Here is a 20,708-nt window from a genome sequence, read left to right on the forward strand (position 1 = left end):
TCGAGATAGTAGAAATGAAAGAGTTTGGAGTAGAAACTACTGTAGAATCTGTGGTGATTGGTGAGATTTTGCATAGTATTCTTAGTAGAATCAGAAAAAAATGGAAACAAATCATCTAACAAATCTTTGACTTGTGTGTTATTCAATAATAAGTTCTTTTTATTTTAGTAATTGGCAGTTCGTAATCCACTTTTATTTTTATTTTTGCGATTTCAGTCTACATTATTTTCTCTCTCAACTTGCACCCCATAAAATTAATTTCTCTTCTATTTGCACCCCGTTAATGACTTTCCATCCAAGATAACCGTTAACTTTAACGGAAGTAGGGACATTTCAGTAGATTACTAACGAAAATAGAAGAAAATAAAGTAAATGAAAAAGTCTCTTGGTGTTGGAATTTATAGTGGCTTGAAGAGCTATCTGAGTTTGTTGAATGATGTGAAAGAGAGTTGATTTGAAATGGTGCTCATCACAGTCTTTGCTAAACATCCAAGATGGAGTGTTTGTACTTGAGCTATGGCCTGCTTCTCCCCCTGTGTGCATGAAATCTTCTTCATCATCATCTTCATCCCTAAACTCCTCAGAACCACCAGCTAGATAGTCAAATTCATCACCAGCTGTGAAGGGCATGGTAGTGATTGCATCCTTGGCCCTTTGCATAGAAGCAGTTGTGTGCACCAAGTTGAGAATTCTCTCAGAAGCCACATTGTCCTGTTCAGCTAGAACTTGATAAGCTGGAATATGGTGAGTAAATGCCTCATCTTTAAAAGAAACAGAGTCTAAGACAGCTTGATAATCGTGCTGAAATAGCTATTTCTTTTCAGCCTCATTGACATCCCTTAATTGTGTTCTAGAACAATGTTGATAATTTTATTATTTGGCCATATTAGTTTTTGAAGTTTCAGTAACTATTTTTTCTTCAGGAATTCAATTTTACCTGGTTTATTAACAGGTATTTAAAGTGCTTGCATAACGGGGAAGGATCTGTCATCGATATTCCACTTCAGTGCCTTTTTTACTTTTTGAAAACCCGTTATAAACATTAATGAACGAGAGACTTAAAGTTGTAGTTCATGTGCAATTTTTGATATTATTCCACCAATTATCGTATCATAATCTTTAATTTTTTTGGATTGTTATCTCTTGTGTAAGGTGTGCTCTCATGGATCTACAACATTAATGAACGATGAGCTTTTTTGAGTTTCAAGTGGAGGTGAACATATCTCTCATGCCATCCATCTCAAGGATTAATGATTTTCTCCCTTTATTTCTTCCTATTACTTTTATATTTGTCGTATTTTTTCTCCTTTCATCTTCTCTTTTCATGGAATTTAGATTTTAGCCTTTACAATATGTTCTCCTGAAGGCATGTACATAATTTTAACTAAGATGAGCTTTTCTGAGTCTTTTGCACGCTAGGAACCAGGTGATTGATTTATATCTTGGATCAGAGTTACAAAATATGTAAAGTACAAAGTGATTATTAAAGTAGGGTCTATTTATCAAGCTTCAGGTTGGATAGCGATCGCATTCTTAGCTAATCCTCCCATAGGTAAAAAAGTTTTAGGCATCATCATCTTATCGGTCATGAACATTCACTACGCCATAAGTGCACATAGGCAACGATTTTTATCCAGCGTTGCACAAAAAGCGTTGCATTATCTACAAAATTTTCAGTTTATTGCAACATAGTGGTGAAAGCGTTTCATTACATTGAAGCTACCATTGCTAATAACTGTTAGTGTTGTGCATCATGCAACAGTAGAGGTCATAGCGTTGCATTAGATATTTTTTTTATTTAATAAATGCTGACGTGGAAAATAAATCTGAGGTGGCGTGCTGGGGACCCACGGGTGCTAACGTGGCATGTTAACATGTCATGCCACGTCAGCATTTTGGGCCCCACATATGGGGCCCATTGGTGATGTGGAATGCCGACATGGGATTAGTGGGACCCACATGGGGGCCCAAAATGCTGACGTGGCATGCTGACGTGGCACACAGTGGGGTCCACTTGCTGATGTGGCACTTCAGGCGTTGTATTTGCTTTATGGTGTTGCAGTAGGTTATTTAGTGTTGCATTAGTTATTGTACTATTCTTAAAATTTATTTGTTATATTTATGTTATAATTTTTTTTAAAATATTTTTAATTGATCCAACCGTACAAATTTTGTTTCCTACTAGTTTTAGAGATGTGTAATTTTTTTTTAAAAAAAATAAATATTATATCACATGCTTTTTTAATAGTCAAACCCCGGTGCACACGGGTTCACATTAAGTAGTCTTGTTCCGGGTGGTGATTCTATTTTTTTAAAATTTTTGTTCAACGATCCAACCGTACGGATGATGATACCTACTAATTTTAAAAATGTCTAAATATTTTTTAAAAAAATTAAATTTTATATCGTATGTTTTTATAATAGTCAAATTACGGTCAACACGGGTTCCTATAACCAAGACTTGTCCCGAGTGGTGATTCTATTTTCTTCAAATTCTTGTTCAATGATCCAACCGTACAGATGATTTTACCTTCTAATTTTAGATATGTTTAATTTTTTTTTTTTAAAATTTAGATTTTATATCACGTGCTTTTTTAATAGTCAAATTACGGTCAACACGGGTTGCTGTTACCTAGTATTGTCCAGAGTTATTATTCTATTTCTTTAAAATTCTTGTTCAACGATCCAACCGTATGGATGATGATACCTACTTATTTTAAAAATGTGTAATTTTTTTTTTAAAATTTAGATTTTATAGCATGTGTTTTTATATAGTCAAATTACAGTGAACACGAGTTCCTATAACCAAGTCTTGTCCCGAGTGGTGATTCTATTTTTTTAAAATTCTTGTTCAACGATCCAACCATACGGATGATATTACCTACTAATTTTTAAGTTGTGTAATTTTTTTTAAAAAAAATTAAATTTTGTATTATGTGTTTTTATAATAGTCAAATTACGGTCAACACGGGTTCCATGTAGATTCTTGTCCCGAATGATTTCTATTTTTTTTTTTAAATTCTTGTTCGACAATTCAATTATACAAATAATTGTTCCGATTAATTTTATCATTGTCGTGTTATTTTGACATATATTTTACATTAGTTATACAATTTTCTTATAATATTTAAAATTGTAAATATTTAATAAAAAACTAAAAAAATAATTAAATGATGTTGAGACACAGATCTGCACACTTTCCCAGGCCAAAAAATTGGGTGGTTATTTCCCCCTTAACAAAAATTCACTCTTTCTCTCTAAATCTGAGCTGATACTCGAAAATTAAAATAATATTAAAATAATTTACAGAAAAGCAACAAGATATTTATCAAAATAATTAAGAAATTATGATTGTAAAGACTTAATTAAGTCAAGGCCCAGCCCGTTAACAGACAAGCCCTAAAAATTTATCATTTTTATATAAAACCCTAACAAACATAAATCATTAGCAGTGGCCGCCTCGTCTTTCAACCCCTCTCTTCACTCAGATCTTCAGACCCCTTCTCACCTCCACCATCCTCTCCTCCGCTCACCTTCTTATTATATTCTCCTACACATCTCGATCCGAGATGTGTAGAAACAATCGAGAAATCAACAACCTAATCCATACAATACGTTTCTCGAACCGCCTTCGTATGCTGAAGCAATATTTCGATCATTCGATGGAGAAGATAGCAACGGAGGAAGTGGAGTCAACGGTCATGATTTGTTCACAACTTCGACTTCACATTCCGGAGCGAAGTATGTGCGAATCACGGTTTCGGATCCTCAGAAGGAGCAAGACGTGTTGAATGGGAAGTTGCCGTTGGTGAGGACCACGGATGTGGCGTCGAGAATGTTGAATGGGGCGGTGAAGTTGCCTTGGCAGTTGTTTGGGAGGGAGAGTTTGCAAGGGAGTGCATTGGATGTGAATGAGGTTGCGTTGCCTGCGAAAGGAGGGAGGGATTTGTTGAGGATTTTTAAGGAGTTGAAGCAGTCGGTTACGAATGATTGGGGTGCGGTTAAGCCACCGGTTGTGGAGGAAGATAAGGAATTTTTCAAGAGGAAGGGTAAGTTGCAGGATTTCGAGAATCAGATTGGTATTGCTTCTCAGCAGGTCTATTGAACTCTTTTGATGTAAATTATAAATTTTGAGTGCTATGTTTGTCGGTTTATATAATTAGTAATGTTTCTCGATTCAAATATGTATTGATATTTGTCTGATAATGCTGATCTAGCGAGACCATTTTGAGTTGCGACATCTCAGACTTGATTAAGCTTAAATGTATGTTAATCAATTTCCTAGCTCCATACAATAAAGGAAATATCGATATTTGCCTCGGTGTTATATGTAAATTTGTAATATTTATTACTGTCATGTAGTTGATTTAGGTACTAATAATATGTATAATGAAATGGGACGTATGCTATTGACATGAAATTAAAGCTCAGCAAGAAATTGGGGAGATGATGGGGCAACCGGGGTTGGCTTTTGTCAAGCTAACGAAGTTTGAGGCGGATGAGGCAATGTTCAACTCTCAAAGGGTGAGATCTGCAGACATGAAAAATGTGGCTACTGAAGGGTTTTTAGCACATAAACACAGCGAAAATGTAAATTTACTCTTAAAAAGAACCGAAACCCTCCGCAGGATCCATGCGAAAAAATAATATTTAATTCGTAGTTCAGTATGTTTACCTTAAGAAGCTTTACGTTAATGGAAAGATGGAGGTCTTTAATAGCGATCCAAGAACGATGAACGGAGATCCTTAGTAGATGCTCCTCAAGTGTGAAGCACTCCACCGGTATCCACCAAGAAAACGATGTAATGAAGGAGGAGGAGATGGAGAGAATTAGGGTTTTGTCAATCTTTTTGGTTAAGGCAAAAATAGGGTTTATAATAGTATATTTATAGGCAAAATTTTCAGCTGAAATTTTTTCCATAAAATATTATTATTATTAACCCTTTATTATTCTCACTAATAATTAAAACACCTTTTAATTATTAATCCTTTTTCTAAATTCTTTAGAAATAATTCTCTCACTTGATTTAATTTCCAAAAATTAAATTCTTAATTAATAATATTAAGAATCTTTTCTTAATTAATTTATAATCAATTAAATCTTATTTAATCAATTATTAAATTTGCCAATTAATTATTTATTTTATAAATAAATAATTATCAGCCATTATTAATTAATTCCTCCACCATTAAATCATTATCTTTTATGGTGTGACCCTATAGGTTCAATATTAAGCGGTAGTAGAAATAAATAATAATAAAATTATTTTATCATTATTAATATAGATTCTCTAATTCATTAAATATGATTAATAAATTAATCATATTTATTCTACATCGTGAGGGATACTTCTCAGCATATCGCGACTATCCGGATAATACGAATTCACTGCTTAGAATACCAAGAACCTATTCAGTGAGTAGTTACCGTACAATTAATTCCTTCTACCCTGCAATATCACGATTAAATACAAGGCATAAAACTTGTGTCAAGCCTATCTTATTTAATCACTTGCTTTCCCATTCACTATGCTTAGTTCTATTTAATGTAAATTAGAAACTCCTTTCTAATTTCATTCACTCTGGCCAGAGATTCCTGGATTAACATAAGTGGATCAGCATTGAACATTCTCTTCCTACACTGGAAGGGGTAGATCCTTTATTGATCATACCCTATCTTCATGTACAAATTCCTATACCCAGTAGAGCCCTTATAATTGTCCCTTGAGACTAAGAACTAAACCAAAGCATAGTTCAGTGTACACAAGATGACTATGATGACCTCAAGTCTAAGGATACTTGTACAACTATCACTATGTGAACAACTGCTGACACGTGAGTGAACTCCATTAGTTGTTCAGCTGTGTGAGTCATGTTCAGTGAACTTATTCTATAATAAGCACCTACATACTAGCTATAGTGTCACCAATAAATGTCTATGAGAACAGACATCCTTCATAATGAAGCAAGCATAGTATGTACCGCATCTTGGCGGATTATTAATTACCAGTTATAATTCTACGACCAGGAACTATTTAAGTTTAGAGTTATCATCTTTTAGGTCTCATTATTATGATCTCATCACAATCCATAAAAAGCTTTACTCTAAACTGTGGTATATCTTATTTAAACATTTAAATAGATAGAGCTCGCAATAAAAACAAAACAAGCCTTTTATTAATATCAATGAAATCAAAACATATTACATAAAAGTTATTCCTAAATCCTCATACAAGATTGGACTTAGGACATATATCTTTCAGCTACTGCTGCTGTCAAAGCTAACAGACTCTATCGGGAGTTGAATGCACAAACTGTCAAGCATCTGGTAAGTTACTGGATTGTTGTACTTTCCCAGACTTGAATTGCTAACTTTAATCATGATCCTTTATCTTTTCAAGCATCTTGTTCCACTCGAAGTGCTAGATATTTACAGATGCTCTATTCTTATACTGCAGGATAAGCTTCATGACTATCTTGGGGTGATGTTGGCAATTAACAATGCATTTTCTGACCGCGCGAATGCTTTGTTGACGGTGCAAACTCTTTTATCCGAACTGGCCTCCTTGAATGTAAGGATTGAAAATCTTGAAGCTGCTTCATCAAAGAATTTTTGTGGTGACAGGTCTAGAATTCGCAAAATAGATGAGTTGAAAGAAACTGTAAGAGTAACAGAGGAAGCTAAAACCTGTGCAGTCAGAGAATATGAACGGATCAAGGTAACATGTTCTTTCTTCTAGTGCATGTATTACCCGAACACTTCAGAAATTTTAGTGACACCAGTTATTCATAAATTCTTTAACTAGTTTTTGAGCTGAGATAATATATTCTTTAAGTAGTTTTTTCTTCATCCAATAACAATCATTATGAAAAACTGAATACAATAGGAGGGTCTTGCACTAAGAAAAATAGTTAATTGTGTGTGTCCTTAAGTGGATATTAGAACTTTTTCTTCAATTGCTTTATAAAGTAAATTTGCATAAGCTTTGCCCTTGCTTGAGTTATGCTGACAAATTAAACATAGAATAATTATTCATTCTGTTGAATTGGATCTTGATATTCTTATAATTGAGGACTTAATTTTTTACCAAATAAAATATAGTTAGCAGTACATAGTCACTCAGACTTATTGCTTAGTATGTAGCATAATAAGCAACGAAGAGTTAAGCACCTCAGATTTTTAGAAGCAAGCAAGAAAACATAATAGGATGAAGTATTTAGCAAAAATATACAAAGTAATTAACACAGAAGGAGCATAAATGTGCAACACTGAGTATATAATAGAAGCGAAGTCGGTCATGAGCAATGGGGTCACCAAAATCAATCCCAGTAATCATTATTTAGAAACACTGAATATAAGTTCTAGGGTCTTTTATTTGATTGTGGCTACCAGACTGTGGTGGTATGTTATGGATGTTACTGCTAGCGACATGGGAACGTAGAGTATATCCGTGCTGTCCCTTAACCACTTTTCATGGTTCTATTCAATTAGATAACAAGGCAACCTGGGTTACATGAAGCTTCCTATCTATACTATGACATTATTGTTAATTCTTATTCTAAACTGTATATTTGTGTTGTATTTGCAGTGCTTACCTATTACCATCGACGTCGGCACAAATAACCAAAAGTTGTTGGATGATGAGTTCATTATTGGTCTCAAACAAAAGAGGGCAACTGGGCAGGTACTTTTTATCTTCCTTTCTGTAATTCATAGATATAATTACTTGCGGTCTACAACTAAAAACTAATTTTGTATGCATTTACCTGCATCAAGGAATTTGCCGAGCTTCTGGCGGAGTTTATGTCTACTGTTAAGCAGAACTATGGAGAGAAAATCATCATACAGGCTTGTTTGCAGTTTCAAACATTTAAGTAGATAATGGATTTTTATATGTTATAAATTCTAATCATTTGACATTGATTCTCAGTTTGAAGATCAATCTTATGGTTGATTAATAGTGATTTATAACTTTTCAGGGTCAACCTCACAGTTATCACGAGTTGATCGGGAATCCGCACCATATTGAACGCCTAGCACCAGATGAAGTGGCCATGCAGATGAAGTGGCCATGCTTGTGGTAGGTTGAGTGTTTTTGTAAAGTATATGCACTAAAATGTGTAAACTTTATGTCCTCTTATTACTTCTGTAAAGGCTTACCTAATGTTGTTTTATAATTTAAAAGACAAGTTTGAAAGCCCTGTCTGGAGCAGTTTCTTACATAGATTCTGATCACCACAAAATGCTTCTTTCTTCTATAAGTAATAGTGCATTAATATTTTTGCTCATTTCTTTTTCCATTATTTTTTTCGGATTTTAGTTTTTTGGTTGTTAAAGAAAGTTTGTTACCTTCAGATAAGTGGCATGAGCTTGTGGAACTATGGTCCAGATGTGATGGATGTATTGGTTGAGTTGGTTGTTGCTTTGATATGTAATGCTACTCACTATACAATAATGATTATCATTGCTTGTTCTTATCAAGGATTAGTTTTGCTTTTACTACATTGTAGGCTGCAGTGAGCGGAAAATACCTCCATCTATGCTTAGATATGCTTGTAAGAAATTTTGTGCCGCCTTTATCTTTCCTTAGGCTATTACAGTAGCCACGTGGTCTTGCAAAAAAAGAGCAAATTCTTTGTCCTGTGCATGCTGCTTTAAAGGAAATTGCTGATTTAGTTCCCCTCGCACCACTGAGATTGGAAAAAGTAATCAAGGAGAGGATGCCCTACAGATCCTCAAAGCAACCTTGGATTGTAAGTTTACTTCATCTGCTTCTCGTCTTTTTGGGGACATGCTTCTCTGTAACCTTGGCTGGAAGTACATTTTTTATGCATGTCTATGTAGACTATATAGCACATTATCGATTTGTTAAATATAAATTTAGAATGAATTTTTTTTGGTCTAGTTGCAAGTTGTTTCAAGTAATTTCGTTAAAGGAAATGTCGGGGCCTATATTGACTCCAAAAAAAATTACCTTTTGAGTCCAGTTGCTTTTATGGTTGTATTTAGCTCTTTGTTTTAGTCTCTCTTGGCAGATAAATCATAAATCTTTTACGCTTTGTACACTATCTGTTTTGCGTTTTTTTGGGGCAAATGCTCAATCTGTTCCTAGGCAGAAGTACATTTTTTTATGCATGTATTTACAGCCCATAGCTCGTAATAAATTCTAAAAATGAAATTATTGACTTTATTGGTTGGGTTTAATTGCGTTGTGTTAAATAAGTAGTAAATTAATAATGGAAAGTTTAAGGCCCAAATCAATACCATAATATTGAGTGATTGACCTCTTAAGTCCAACTGCTTTCATTACTTAAGTTTAAGGCCCAAATCTTGTTATTCTTATTCTATTAATTTTTATTTTCTAGGCTAAAGCTCCATTTAGCTTCCTTGCATCAACATCGCCTTAGGGTCTATTTTTAAAAGGTTTTTATTCGAAGATGTACCACGGTTTCCAGTGATCAAGAGGAAAACGGTACTACAGTCATTCAAGGCACTCAAGGCGCAACTTCTTAGTGACTTAGTTCTTTGGTATCTTTGTTCATTTTGGTATCTTTGTTCATTTGAAGAAAGATTTGATGTACTTTTGGTGTTTTAAATTTAGAATTGGGCGTATGTATTTTAGTATTTTTTGTATATTTAAAACTTGTTGAATTCCTGATATGGTTGTTTTTGTTCGATGCCACTTATGGCAGGTATCATGTAAAAACAGACAAATTATAGCCAAATTTTTATGTTTTCTAGTGTTGCATATTCCATAGTATGATGTTGCATATTGCTTTTCACTGTATTACATTTGATTATAATATTGTTGCAATTTAAAAATGGTGTTGCATAATGTGGTATATACTGTTGCAATTGAATGAAAATAGTGTTGCATATGCATCAAAATGGTGTTGCATAAATAATATGGGCCCCCACATATGATGTGGAAAAAGGGGCCCACTGGTGACGTGACATTGCGGGCCCCCACATGCTGACGTGGCAGGATGAGACCCAGCTGACGTGGCGTGCTGACGTGGCATGCTGATGTGACTCTGGGGACCCCCTGTTGCTGACATGGCATCTGATGTGTCAGTTGCCACGTAGGACCAAGTGTACTATCCTGTCAGGTCTAATGCAACACATTCTGTTGTTGCCAATAGGTGATTTACTGTTGCAAAATCCACCTGATGCATTACTTTCAAGTTTTGCACAAAATATTGCATTAGGTGTCTACGACCACTTCCACATTGGCAACCCCCCTCTGGTGTTGCCTATTACCTTATGCAACACCATTTGGGCCTTATGCAACTGTATAGTAGGGGTTGCCTATGTGAACTTATGGCGTAGTGATTACTCTAATGACTAAAATTCAGGTATGTACAAATAAGTTATAGAATAACGTGAAAATCTTTTATGTACGGTAGAAATACGAGTAATAACCTTTTAACATAATGAGTATAACTTTTGTTTGAATGTACTTGAATTGGCCAATACTTTCATTCTTGAATGCTATAAAATGCTAATGAATTTGTTTTCCTACCTGCTAATGGAGAGTTTGAACTTGTGTACATTGTATGTGACTTTCTCTTATTTACAAAGCCTTTTTTGCTAATCCGGTTTACTTTATGAGATTAAATTGTAACAAAAGTGTAGGGTTAAATTCACACTGTAATCATACGTTTTTACAAGTTAGCAACCATTTTCCTATGACCAAATCTTTAAAAAATAAAAAATTTACATAATTAATTATCTTTTACTTTGACATTAATTTGTTGCTTTGCAAAAGCTCCCATTATGAAACAAGGTTCGATTTTCAATTTGGATAACAGTGAGAATAAATGAGTTGTGTTACCCACTTCTCTTCTAGCAGATCTGCATAACATCCCAAATTATGTACATGTTGCAACAAAGAAGGCAATGTCTTATGTTCCCTAACCCCTTACAAATACGCCTATATTCTAATTATTTATGATTTATTGCAGGACTTTCATTTTGGGTTGGAGAAATTTAAACAGGTTTGCTATCCATTCGAGCATCTCAAGGATAATGAGACACCAGAATTTTGGAAAATAACGAGATCGCAAGTTGGTAGAGTTCTTTTCTAAAAAAAATGATGAAGTCAGAAAGTATGAGCTTTTAGGTCTGAAATGCTTCTTTGGCGTAGGTACTCATAATAATCCATCTAATAATCCATCTAGCCCTTAAGTGCATTGGTTTTTGAGTTGCTGATTGATATGGTTGTGTACATTGACCATGATAATTTTGACAAAGAAATGCGGTGTATATTTTTATGATGTTTATGAGTTTCTTTCAAGATTTAATTTGATAGTATATATAAAATTGTAGCCTGGGCATTAAAGAGGAGATGTAAGTCCCCATCTATAACTACTTTTTAATTTCACAAGTTATTGATGTACATGGTTGTTCCAATATATTCTAGATAATTGAATTACATGGATGACTTACATGGATGACTTACATGGATGACTGACTAAATTTCAAATTAATTGTTTTATGCTAAAAAAAACTGGGAAGTAATATTAGTCATCTCAATTTCAATATAAGATTTTTATATATTAAATAATTTTTTTTAGCAAAACACATGCTCAGATCCAGTCATTTTTTATTATTTTAATATTAAAGTATGATCAATTTTTTCTTTGTCTACAATCATGTTGGTATTGCTATTTGCAAAACAAAATTAATTCTAAAAATGTGCACATATGGATTATATATGGAGTTCTAGCTTCTCTTATTACACCTGGATGATGCAAAATGTTTATTGTAATTTAAGTACTAAATTTATTCAACATTTATTTAGATAGGTTAAATTATACGTGCTTGATAAATTATATTTAGAGTAATGAAAGAGTAAACATATATATGAAAATGATGTATGCATAATCTTATTATAAGTAGTATTTTTTTTGAAAGGATAAAGAAATGTTAGTTGGAAAAAAGATGTCACATTGGAACATCTGACAAAAAAAAGTATAAAATTAAAATATAAAGTACCATTGTACCACTTCTAATGTGTATAACTCCTTAAAATTTTAGGTACACTCATCAACTCTCCAATTATATGTTATATTTTTATAACATTATTTTTAGCGACTCTTTTAGTTTTAGGAATCTTAATTTTCAACAAAATTGCTGTAAATAATATTTTTTATTTTTATTTTTATTTTTAAATAGTTTCTGTGAACTGGGCGGGTATATTTACCTAGTTACATTATGAACAATTTGTACATTCTCGTCTTTTTTCTATATTCTTCCCTCTTACAATTACAAGTTACAACCTTTCTTTTGTATTGAAGTTTGTTAACAAATATATTGTTTGTATTCCCTTCAACCAAATAGAACAATAGTGTATGAACTGTGTGGTGTCTAGCAGTTATACAATAGCCGTTTCGGTTCAGGGAATGTTGAGTTATTTTCAAAGAGAATTCACGTTTAGGACTTTATTTCATAAGACAAGCAAGCTATATTCTAAGACAGTTGAGAGCTTCTCATTTTCATTCATGACAGAAATAGTGGCATTTTGCTTTTGCCTACAATGTCAAAGGGAAGATAGCTTTAACCTGTCCCGGCCAAAATAAACGAAATGTAGTGTTATATATTTAAACACACAGACCACACAGACATGGAGAGGGAGGGAGGGAGGGAGAATAGTTTGTACTTTGTGATAACTCAGATGCCTAAATTAGGTTATTTTTAAACTGTTGGCTAGACAGTTGTCTACCAGCTCTGTAAAAACTTCTTGCCCTATGTACTGTATGTTAACATAATGTAAAATATATTATACATATGTCATACATTAAATAACTTTATGCAGCAATTTTTAGCATTATAACAGTTTAATATGCAATTTTTTTGGTTGTTATATATGCCATTTTAACTTCAATTTTCAATGTTTTCAGTCTAGTACCAAGCACACAGATAGTTTCTTCGAGCATATAGACAATTGTACCGGTATGTATGATCAGTGTTAAAATTTTATGCAGAGCCTGCTGCATAATAAACAATCAACAGCTCAATGTCTTTCTTTTTAGCTTCCAGTTGTAGAAACTTGAAGTTCATATCAACAAATTGCACAATTTAAACTAGAGATTTTTCTTCCCATCTACTCGTTAGCCGCCAATTTTGTTTTTATAAGGTTGATGATGCGCACACAGCAATATGTGAATGAAGATTCTAGTGTATTTGCGCAAACTGGAAAAATAGAAGACAGAGATAGGTAGGAAAAGATGCACAGGTCTTGATGTCTCAAATGTAACTGCTATTTTACATGCTTGAGACCGAAAGTTTGATGCAAATAAACGAATTTTGTTTCTTGACATCTCAAGTCCTCAATAGATGGTTTTAGTTTAGAAAATCTCAACATATTGTTTATAAATCATAAAGAAATTTAATAATGGTAATAATATTTTATGTACTATATCTAATCTTTTTAATCTTTGAACATAACAATATTTTTTCAAGATCTCAATCATCAGAGTTCACAGAGAGCGTTGATCAATAGTGACATTCAATGAGTTCATGCCTGTAATTCAAGAAGATGAGTAAAGAAAATAAAAAAATACGTAAAAGGAGAAAACTAAACACCAAAATATCATCAGCTAACCACATGAATCTGGATAGGGCATTTTATGATTGTTTATCATGTATTATTTTGCAACTTGGAGATATAATTGTTCTACAAAAAATATTGTTAACATCATAGCTAAAATTAAAAGGTTTCTGAGATCTATAAGGAATTCTTATTTCCCTTGTATAAAGAAAGGAAAGAGCTAGCAAATATCAGCTAACGATCAAGATGTGAGGAACCTGCAACATCACCAACGGCTTCTGCATTTGGCCCGCATCCCATCGATAGCTTTTGAAACAAATCTTGTAAATTTTTTAAGGTTATTGGGCGTGCCTGCATAATATGTATAGAAAATTAGATATTAGATAAGAACATTTAAGATACATTAGTGTGCGTACTTGTGACTCTGTCCTCGCGACAAAAACTCATGTAAAAAATTATGTAATATTCAAAACGAGGAGTCGTGTATCTAGAAGTATTGATGTCGGTTTTGTTGTGCAACTAGAGATGCCCATAGAAGTTGCTGAGGCATACAAATTGCAAATACTGTGTGCCTCCAGTATTTATGCGTAATATAGATACTTTTTTTTATAAACTTGGATTTTGGTAGTGAAATTTGCTGTTTTGTGCACAATAGAGTCCACATTTTTACATGTATATAAGAGATCATCTGGATGGACTTACACGAAGGGCTTCAATGTATGGGGCAGTCGTCAGTATTGGCGGAATGAAGCTTCTCAAGAGGAGACTACCCCTGCTGCATTCGAATCACATCAAATTATGTTTGTTAAGTACAACAACCAGACCGCCCCAAGGGACATAAAACCACTCTCAAGCTATCCGGTGCTTGGTCAGAGACATTTTTTACACAAGTTCTAAATCAATAATACAATAACTATAGGACCGATATAAGAATAGAAACACACAACAGCTTGGAAGATATGCTTACAAAGGTTGCTGGCTAACCTTGGATCATCGGACAGTATGACATAACATTGAATAATATTCTTCAAACTGTAGTAGACGGTTCATCCTGCATCTTTTCAATTACGTCATTAAAAACCTTCATGATTGCACAAACAACCGGTTTGCAGGCTCACAGCAATACTGTAGTCCCTGCTCTTGCATCATTATTCTTGACATTATCCAAGATGCAGTCTGTATAGCCATATACAAGTGTTCAGAGTGAGTTTAAAGAGCCAATTAACTATGGGTGTCGATCTATTTATATTTTGATGGTGTACCGGAATTGTTTCAGAATTATTTGCTCAGGTTCTTACTAGGACGATCAAGTCTATGCCATGCAATATAAAACCTTATGATTTATATATGGCTGGGTAAGAATGTTCATCTAACACCAAAATATTAGATGTTCATCAAGTCGACTTGATATGTATTAATACGAAACATGGAGTATTAACTAAAAATCCCTTTTTTCAATAAACACCTAGCAGAAACACTAGAAAGGGATATTAATTTGAAATTTTTAGTAACCAAGATTTTATACTCTGTACTGTCTTACATTACATGTAAGGTGATATATAGCAGTAAAAAATACTTGGAAGCCAAAGAATGTTGAGTTCAAATTTTAATGGACACTTACTGATTGTGAAAGTTCGTTTCCATATTCTATGGATTTTAGACACAAAGGGAAGAGTCCTGATTCAAGCAAACAGTGAACAGCAACCTTTGTCGAAGGGTCGCCTACCTGCATAGTAGAGAAGATTCAGATGATATTTGGAGTAGAACCTTATAGGCATATCAGATCATATTAAAGCAATTGATATGCAATCTGGTAAGAAATAATGGACATTTTCTTCAACTATTGTTCTGATTAAGCTAATTCATCTCAACATTGCATTCAATTCAGAGCTGAACTTGAAAGGGCGGGTAGCAACTAGCAATGAGAAAATACTTCCATGCAAGGTTACTGGTGCTTAGCTGTTTTAATAATTCAAATGGCTAAATGTATAAAAAAATTGAAGGTATCATGTATTGATTTAGAGTGGAATTCTACCTCCTTCAGAAGACCACCAATGACCCCCAAGCTCATTAGCCTTAGGTACTGGAATGGCTTGCTCGTTTCTTCAGTCTCCCAAGAAAGGGTACAAGTAACAATGTATCTGAACTGCAAGGACAGAAGTAAGTTAATACAAGTCTGTCTACGATTAACCTTATCTAGCTCCTTAATTATCCTATTAAAATCAGTTAATAACAATATTTGAATAAGTTATGCAAAATCCTCATCCCAGAATTTATGTAACAACTTGTAACTTCAACTGAATCCTTGATTTCACCTCAGTGTCCTGTTTTCTTGGTGTTCACATAAACAAATCATACCAGCTTGAAATAAAAAGTGAATGCATTATATATCAAAAACACGTCAAGTTCGACAATATCTTGTGTGGTCTTTAAGTAGCAATATCAGACATCAAGAAATCAGCAAAAGTTATAGAATGAAATTAGCTTATATCATTTGGTGAGAAGAAGCTATAACTGTGGATACATCCAACTATGTTGAAGAAGACTAATGTAAATACTGAATACATTAGCAGAAACAAGTCACATAGCTTTCAGAAAGTTCAGAAAAATACCATTAAGGAACTGCATCTTCGTTTGAGGGTGAGTGGCCAAGCACTGCATTCAATAGAAAATACACTTTGATATTAGAGTTGCATACATAATTTTTAAGTACATAGGACCAGCTATGGCTCCTGCATAAGTAAAAATAAATTTGATGTATATAGATAATAAATTTGATAAGTAAAAATAAATTTGATAAGAAAAAAGTTTGAAAATTAGGAAATCGAACATATAAAGCAAATACATTACAAAGTTAATACCACTAGAAAAGGAAATTAAAGGAGCGGAAATGACCTCAAACAAAACAAGTACATCACAAACTTTACTTGAATCTTTCATAGTAAGTTTCTCAGGTGTTAATGACTTGTATATAGATAATACTTCCTGCAATAAAGAAGATAATTCCATTAATCACCAACTGTAAAACACAACATTCTTATTTGAATAGATAGAATAGCCAATACAAACCACAAGGCTGAGCTTGTCAAACAAAGTAGTAAATCATTTAAATGATTCCAATGACCATCATGTGCGGATTTCATAAATTGTATCAAGTTCTGATTCAGATGTGATGCAACTTGATCTTAAGGGTAGGACTTCTCTAAGACGTGTGACATAAAAGTTGCAGAACTTCCTTACAATGCCTATTTTCCAGATTTTTGGGTTTCAAAATTTCAAATTTCCAAAATATTTGAGATCTCCGCAAATCTTCTCATTAGTTCAATGAAAGATTTCTTCGGCAACTGACAAGCAAAGATACGGGTGCAGAAGTGCTGGGGTGCGTGGACAAAAATCTAATAAAAATATAATAATATGGGAATTCGGGTGCGGGGGACACGACATATAGAAATATAGATTTTCTCTAGATTTGATGTTACATATATTCAATCTGGTTAAAAAAACCACAAACTATAAGCAAATTTAATCAAATGCATAACTTATTGATCTAAAACACAAAATACAGGTAAAATATTTTAATTTATGCAAAAATGAACACTAGCATAATACGTTTGTATTTACTAACAAAAACTGATACTTAATTTTACGAAAATAGGCGGTTAACAGAAATTTTGATTACAAATTGTGGGGAAAGAATCAAAATTAGGATTCAGGATGAATCCCCTATCCGATGAGGGGACGTGCATGTCATAGTATCGGACACAAGGATCAAGGGATTCACAAACAAGTATAATCATTTCAAAAGACAAGAAAGAATAAGGATCATTAATCACGAAATATTGATTAAATACTATATAACTGGGGGACACTGGACTTGAGAAGATCAAATATAACAATGTAACCTAGATACTGCCATTTTGGTTTAGTAGTCCACTTCAGTATTAAGATGTGAGGAAGAAACTCAAATCAAAACAGGGAACTTTTATTGTTAATGTTAACCAAAATTAGAAGTTAATAAAAGAATTCACGACATGATATAAATTTAAGCAAGCTATTAAAACAAATACATTTAGTTTGATCAATGCAAAGCATTTGGTAGACCCAAGTCATTGTGCATACCGATAGGAGAAAAACCGTACTGATTGACCGCCAAATGTGGAGGGCCAAATCTTGAATTCTTCCCTGTTTCTGTATTGATAAATCACATGTTAGAAATGAAATATACTATATCACCCAATAGACATTAGAACATAGAGTGTAAATAATTTGACTCTGCAGGCTGGACTGCACTTTAAACTTCTAACAAGCAAACTTAAATGATACTATACAGTCATTTAGGCGAGTCAAGATCATCATTTCTCTGCACATACTTATTGTTCTAAATAAAATATAAAACTACAAAATATCGAAAGAATCCACGTAAAAGTGACATTTGGTGCATACAAAGATATATATTTGCACATTCCGATTGAAGAGATACTTTCATAAATCAGACTGATTACAAATAAATATCGATCTATGTTTGTGTATGAACCACATAAAGAATGAAATCAAACGAATGAGTATATCTGGTTTACATAATCCCTGGTCGATTAAACCACACTTTATGAAAATGAAATGACCAGCATAGACATCATAAAATCATGACAAGGCCACAATTTAACTTGTATTTCAACATATGAATGCATAATTTAAACTCTTTAAAAACTCAGATCTATTGTCAATTACTTCTAATCAAGACACACAAATATAAAAGATAACTCTAATCATAATTAATCATCAATCATTTCTAACCAGCCACGTTAAACAAGCTTAAACAAAAAAATGCATCCAATCATGTATTAAAAACATCATTTATGAATTTACAATTACAGATCAATTTATTTCCACCTAACAACATACAAAAACAAACAAAAATGTACATAAAACAAACAAAAATCTTCATAAATGAAGAAAAATAATGGACCTTAATCTGAGTAAGAGATGAAATGGCCTTTTCGCGATGCTCAGGTTCTCGAAGCAACACAACCAAGTCCTCTACACTAGCAGAAGGCCAATCAATAGCTTTGCTAGCACCATCACAGGGACCATTGTTGTTAGCAGGTGCACCACCATTCGACATAACACTGTTGTCACCTTGTATCGGATCAGGATAAAGAGAGTCAGGGAGATTCAACATTGTTTCAGACAAAAACCCTAGATATGAACTGAACAAGATGGCTGCTGCTGTTATGTTGTGTAGGAAAAGAACACTGAACTAAAGATGCGGCAATATATTGGAGGCTGTAGGAATGAATATTTTTTCGGTATTTATAAGATTTTTCATTTTGCTGGAGTCATGCTGTGTACCTAGGATTGGGTGCTGGACGTATCCTTTTTGCGGTTATTTGGAAAAACAATTTCTAGGGGACGTTAGAGGTTCATGGTTTTGGGCCTAAACCCACACTTTACATACCTCATCCTTACCTTTTACCTGTAAATTTGTGATTAAATATTTGTAAGATTTTTCATGTTTTGCATCAAATAATTTGGGATAGTTTGGGAAAAGAAAATTGTTATGGTATATAAATAAGGTTGCACAAAAATTTTAAAATCTAGGAGCAATCTTATACATGTATAAATTTATACCAATTATTGTTTGTACCATCACGGTAATTAATAAACAATAATTGGAAAATATGATTTTTTAAATAACTTATATTAGTTAAATCGTACATGATGGTAATAATGTAATTTCAACATACATATATTTCAAGATACGTAATGATATTTGATCGTATTCGTGACTTAAATAAACTACAGTATTTTGCAGTTAATTTAACGTTAAAATCAAATTTATTCCAACCAACTTGTAACAATCAATTAATAACTTTAGAAACGGCTATAAAGTTTATACATGGTATAAATATTTAAAAAATGAAGTTTTTTAAAATTTGAAACCTAAATGATATGTTGTTTTAAAAATTTGCAGATTTTAATGAGAATTTCTAATTCAAGATCTCCAAGTAATACTAATATATGGAAAAAATTTGAAAATTGTAGTAATTATTATTTATTAAACAAAGTAATTAATAAATATAATGTTCTTAATCACCTATGGAAGTAAAGTCGTTAATGATAATATTTGTTAATTTTTCAAAATACAAAAGTGAGATTTCAATGACATTTTGATTGTATTTCATGACATAAATGGAATCTATTATTTTGCCTTAAAATTTATGTAAAAGATAAATTTATTTTCAGCTATCAATAGTTACAATAATTTTGGAAACAACTGTAAAAAATTTAGGTTTAAGATATAAATTTTGAACTATACTAACATGTTTAATAAATTCGCAGATTCGAACCAGAGTTTCCAATCAAAATTTGATGAATCCAACACATTATGTGAGGATTCTATTCAAATATTTCAAAAATCAATTAGTGTAGTACTTTGTATAGGATTAATGGTGGATTGATGGGTCTAATCGAGAATTTTAGAATATTACTTTTTATCATTAATTTATAATTTTTTTAACCTTCGTACTCAAACCAGATGTAAATAATTGGGTAGGACGGGGGTACTCGTCAATGTTATTTTCAATTTTTTTTGCTTTTGAAATGCACTTTTTTTAATTTGTTTGCTAATATAGATCTAGTGATAGATGGTTAAACCCAGACTAGAAAACCCATGTGGTCACAAGGCCTAAAATTAACGAGAACTCAACAGCCCAGTCTCACGAAAATTTTAACCGCTACCAATTCATTTTAAAATCATGGATTATAATATTTTAAAGCAAGCTGTTAAAGTCAATATATTGATATAAATGGATCGACATATTTAATTTGGATTTCAATTTTAAAATCTTTGACTTGTGTGTTATTCAATAATAAGTTCTTTTATTTTAGTAATTGGCAGTCGTAATCCACTTTATTTTTATTTTTGCGATTTCAGTCACTTTTTCTCTAACTTGCACCCATAAAATTGATTTCTCTTCTATTTGCACCCATGACTTTCCATCCAAGATAACCGTTAACTTTAACGGAAGTAGGGACATTTCAGTAAATTACTAACGAAATAGAAGAAAATAAAGTAAATGAAAAAGTCTCTTGGTGTTGGAATTGTAGTGGCTTGAAGAGCTGTCTGAGTTTGTTGAATGATGTGAAAGAGAGTGA

General features: G+C 32.9%; 2 protein-coding genes across 2 annotated transcripts; one reads left to right on the top strand and one right to left on the bottom strand.

Annotated features, from left to right (window-relative positions):
• Window positions 1-1,908: 1,908 nt before the first annotated feature.
• On the top strand, window positions 1,909-10,349 carry LOC141699826 (sorting nexin 2A-like). Its single transcript, XM_074503646.1, has 10 exons — window positions 1,909-1,983; window positions 3,578-4,100; window positions 4,415-4,550; window positions 6,262-6,328; window positions 6,459-6,719; window positions 7,590-7,685; window positions 7,981-8,081; window positions 8,322-8,401; window positions 8,512-8,556; window positions 10,144-10,349. Exons 1-10 carry the CDS (start codon window positions 1,909-1,911, stop codon window positions 10,347-10,349), a joined length of 1,590 nt encoding a protein of 529 aa, XP_074359747.1.
• A 3,438-nt stretch (window positions 10,350-13,787) lies between these two features.
• On the bottom strand, window positions 13,788-18,732 carry LOC141699827 (uncharacterized). Its single transcript, XM_074503647.1, has 6 exons — window positions 18,520-18,732; window positions 17,673-17,741; window positions 16,449-16,538; window positions 15,589-15,699; window positions 15,175-15,279; window positions 13,788-13,904 (listed from the first exon to the last, which is right to left on the bottom strand). The coding sequence occupies exons 1-6, from the start codon at window positions 18,730-18,732 to the stop codon at window positions 13,788-13,790; spliced, it is 705 nt and encodes a 234-aa protein (XP_074359748.1).
• Window positions 18,733-20,708: the final 1,976 nt, after the last annotated feature.

The sequence above is a fragment of the Apium graveolens genome, unplaced genomic scaffold, assembly GCF_009905375.1.
Source record: "Apium graveolens cultivar Ventura unplaced genomic scaffold, ASM990537v1 ctg1393, whole genome shotgun sequence".
In the NCBI taxonomy this organism is placed as follows: Eukaryota; Viridiplantae; Streptophyta; class Magnoliopsida; order Apiales; family Apiaceae; genus Apium; species Apium graveolens.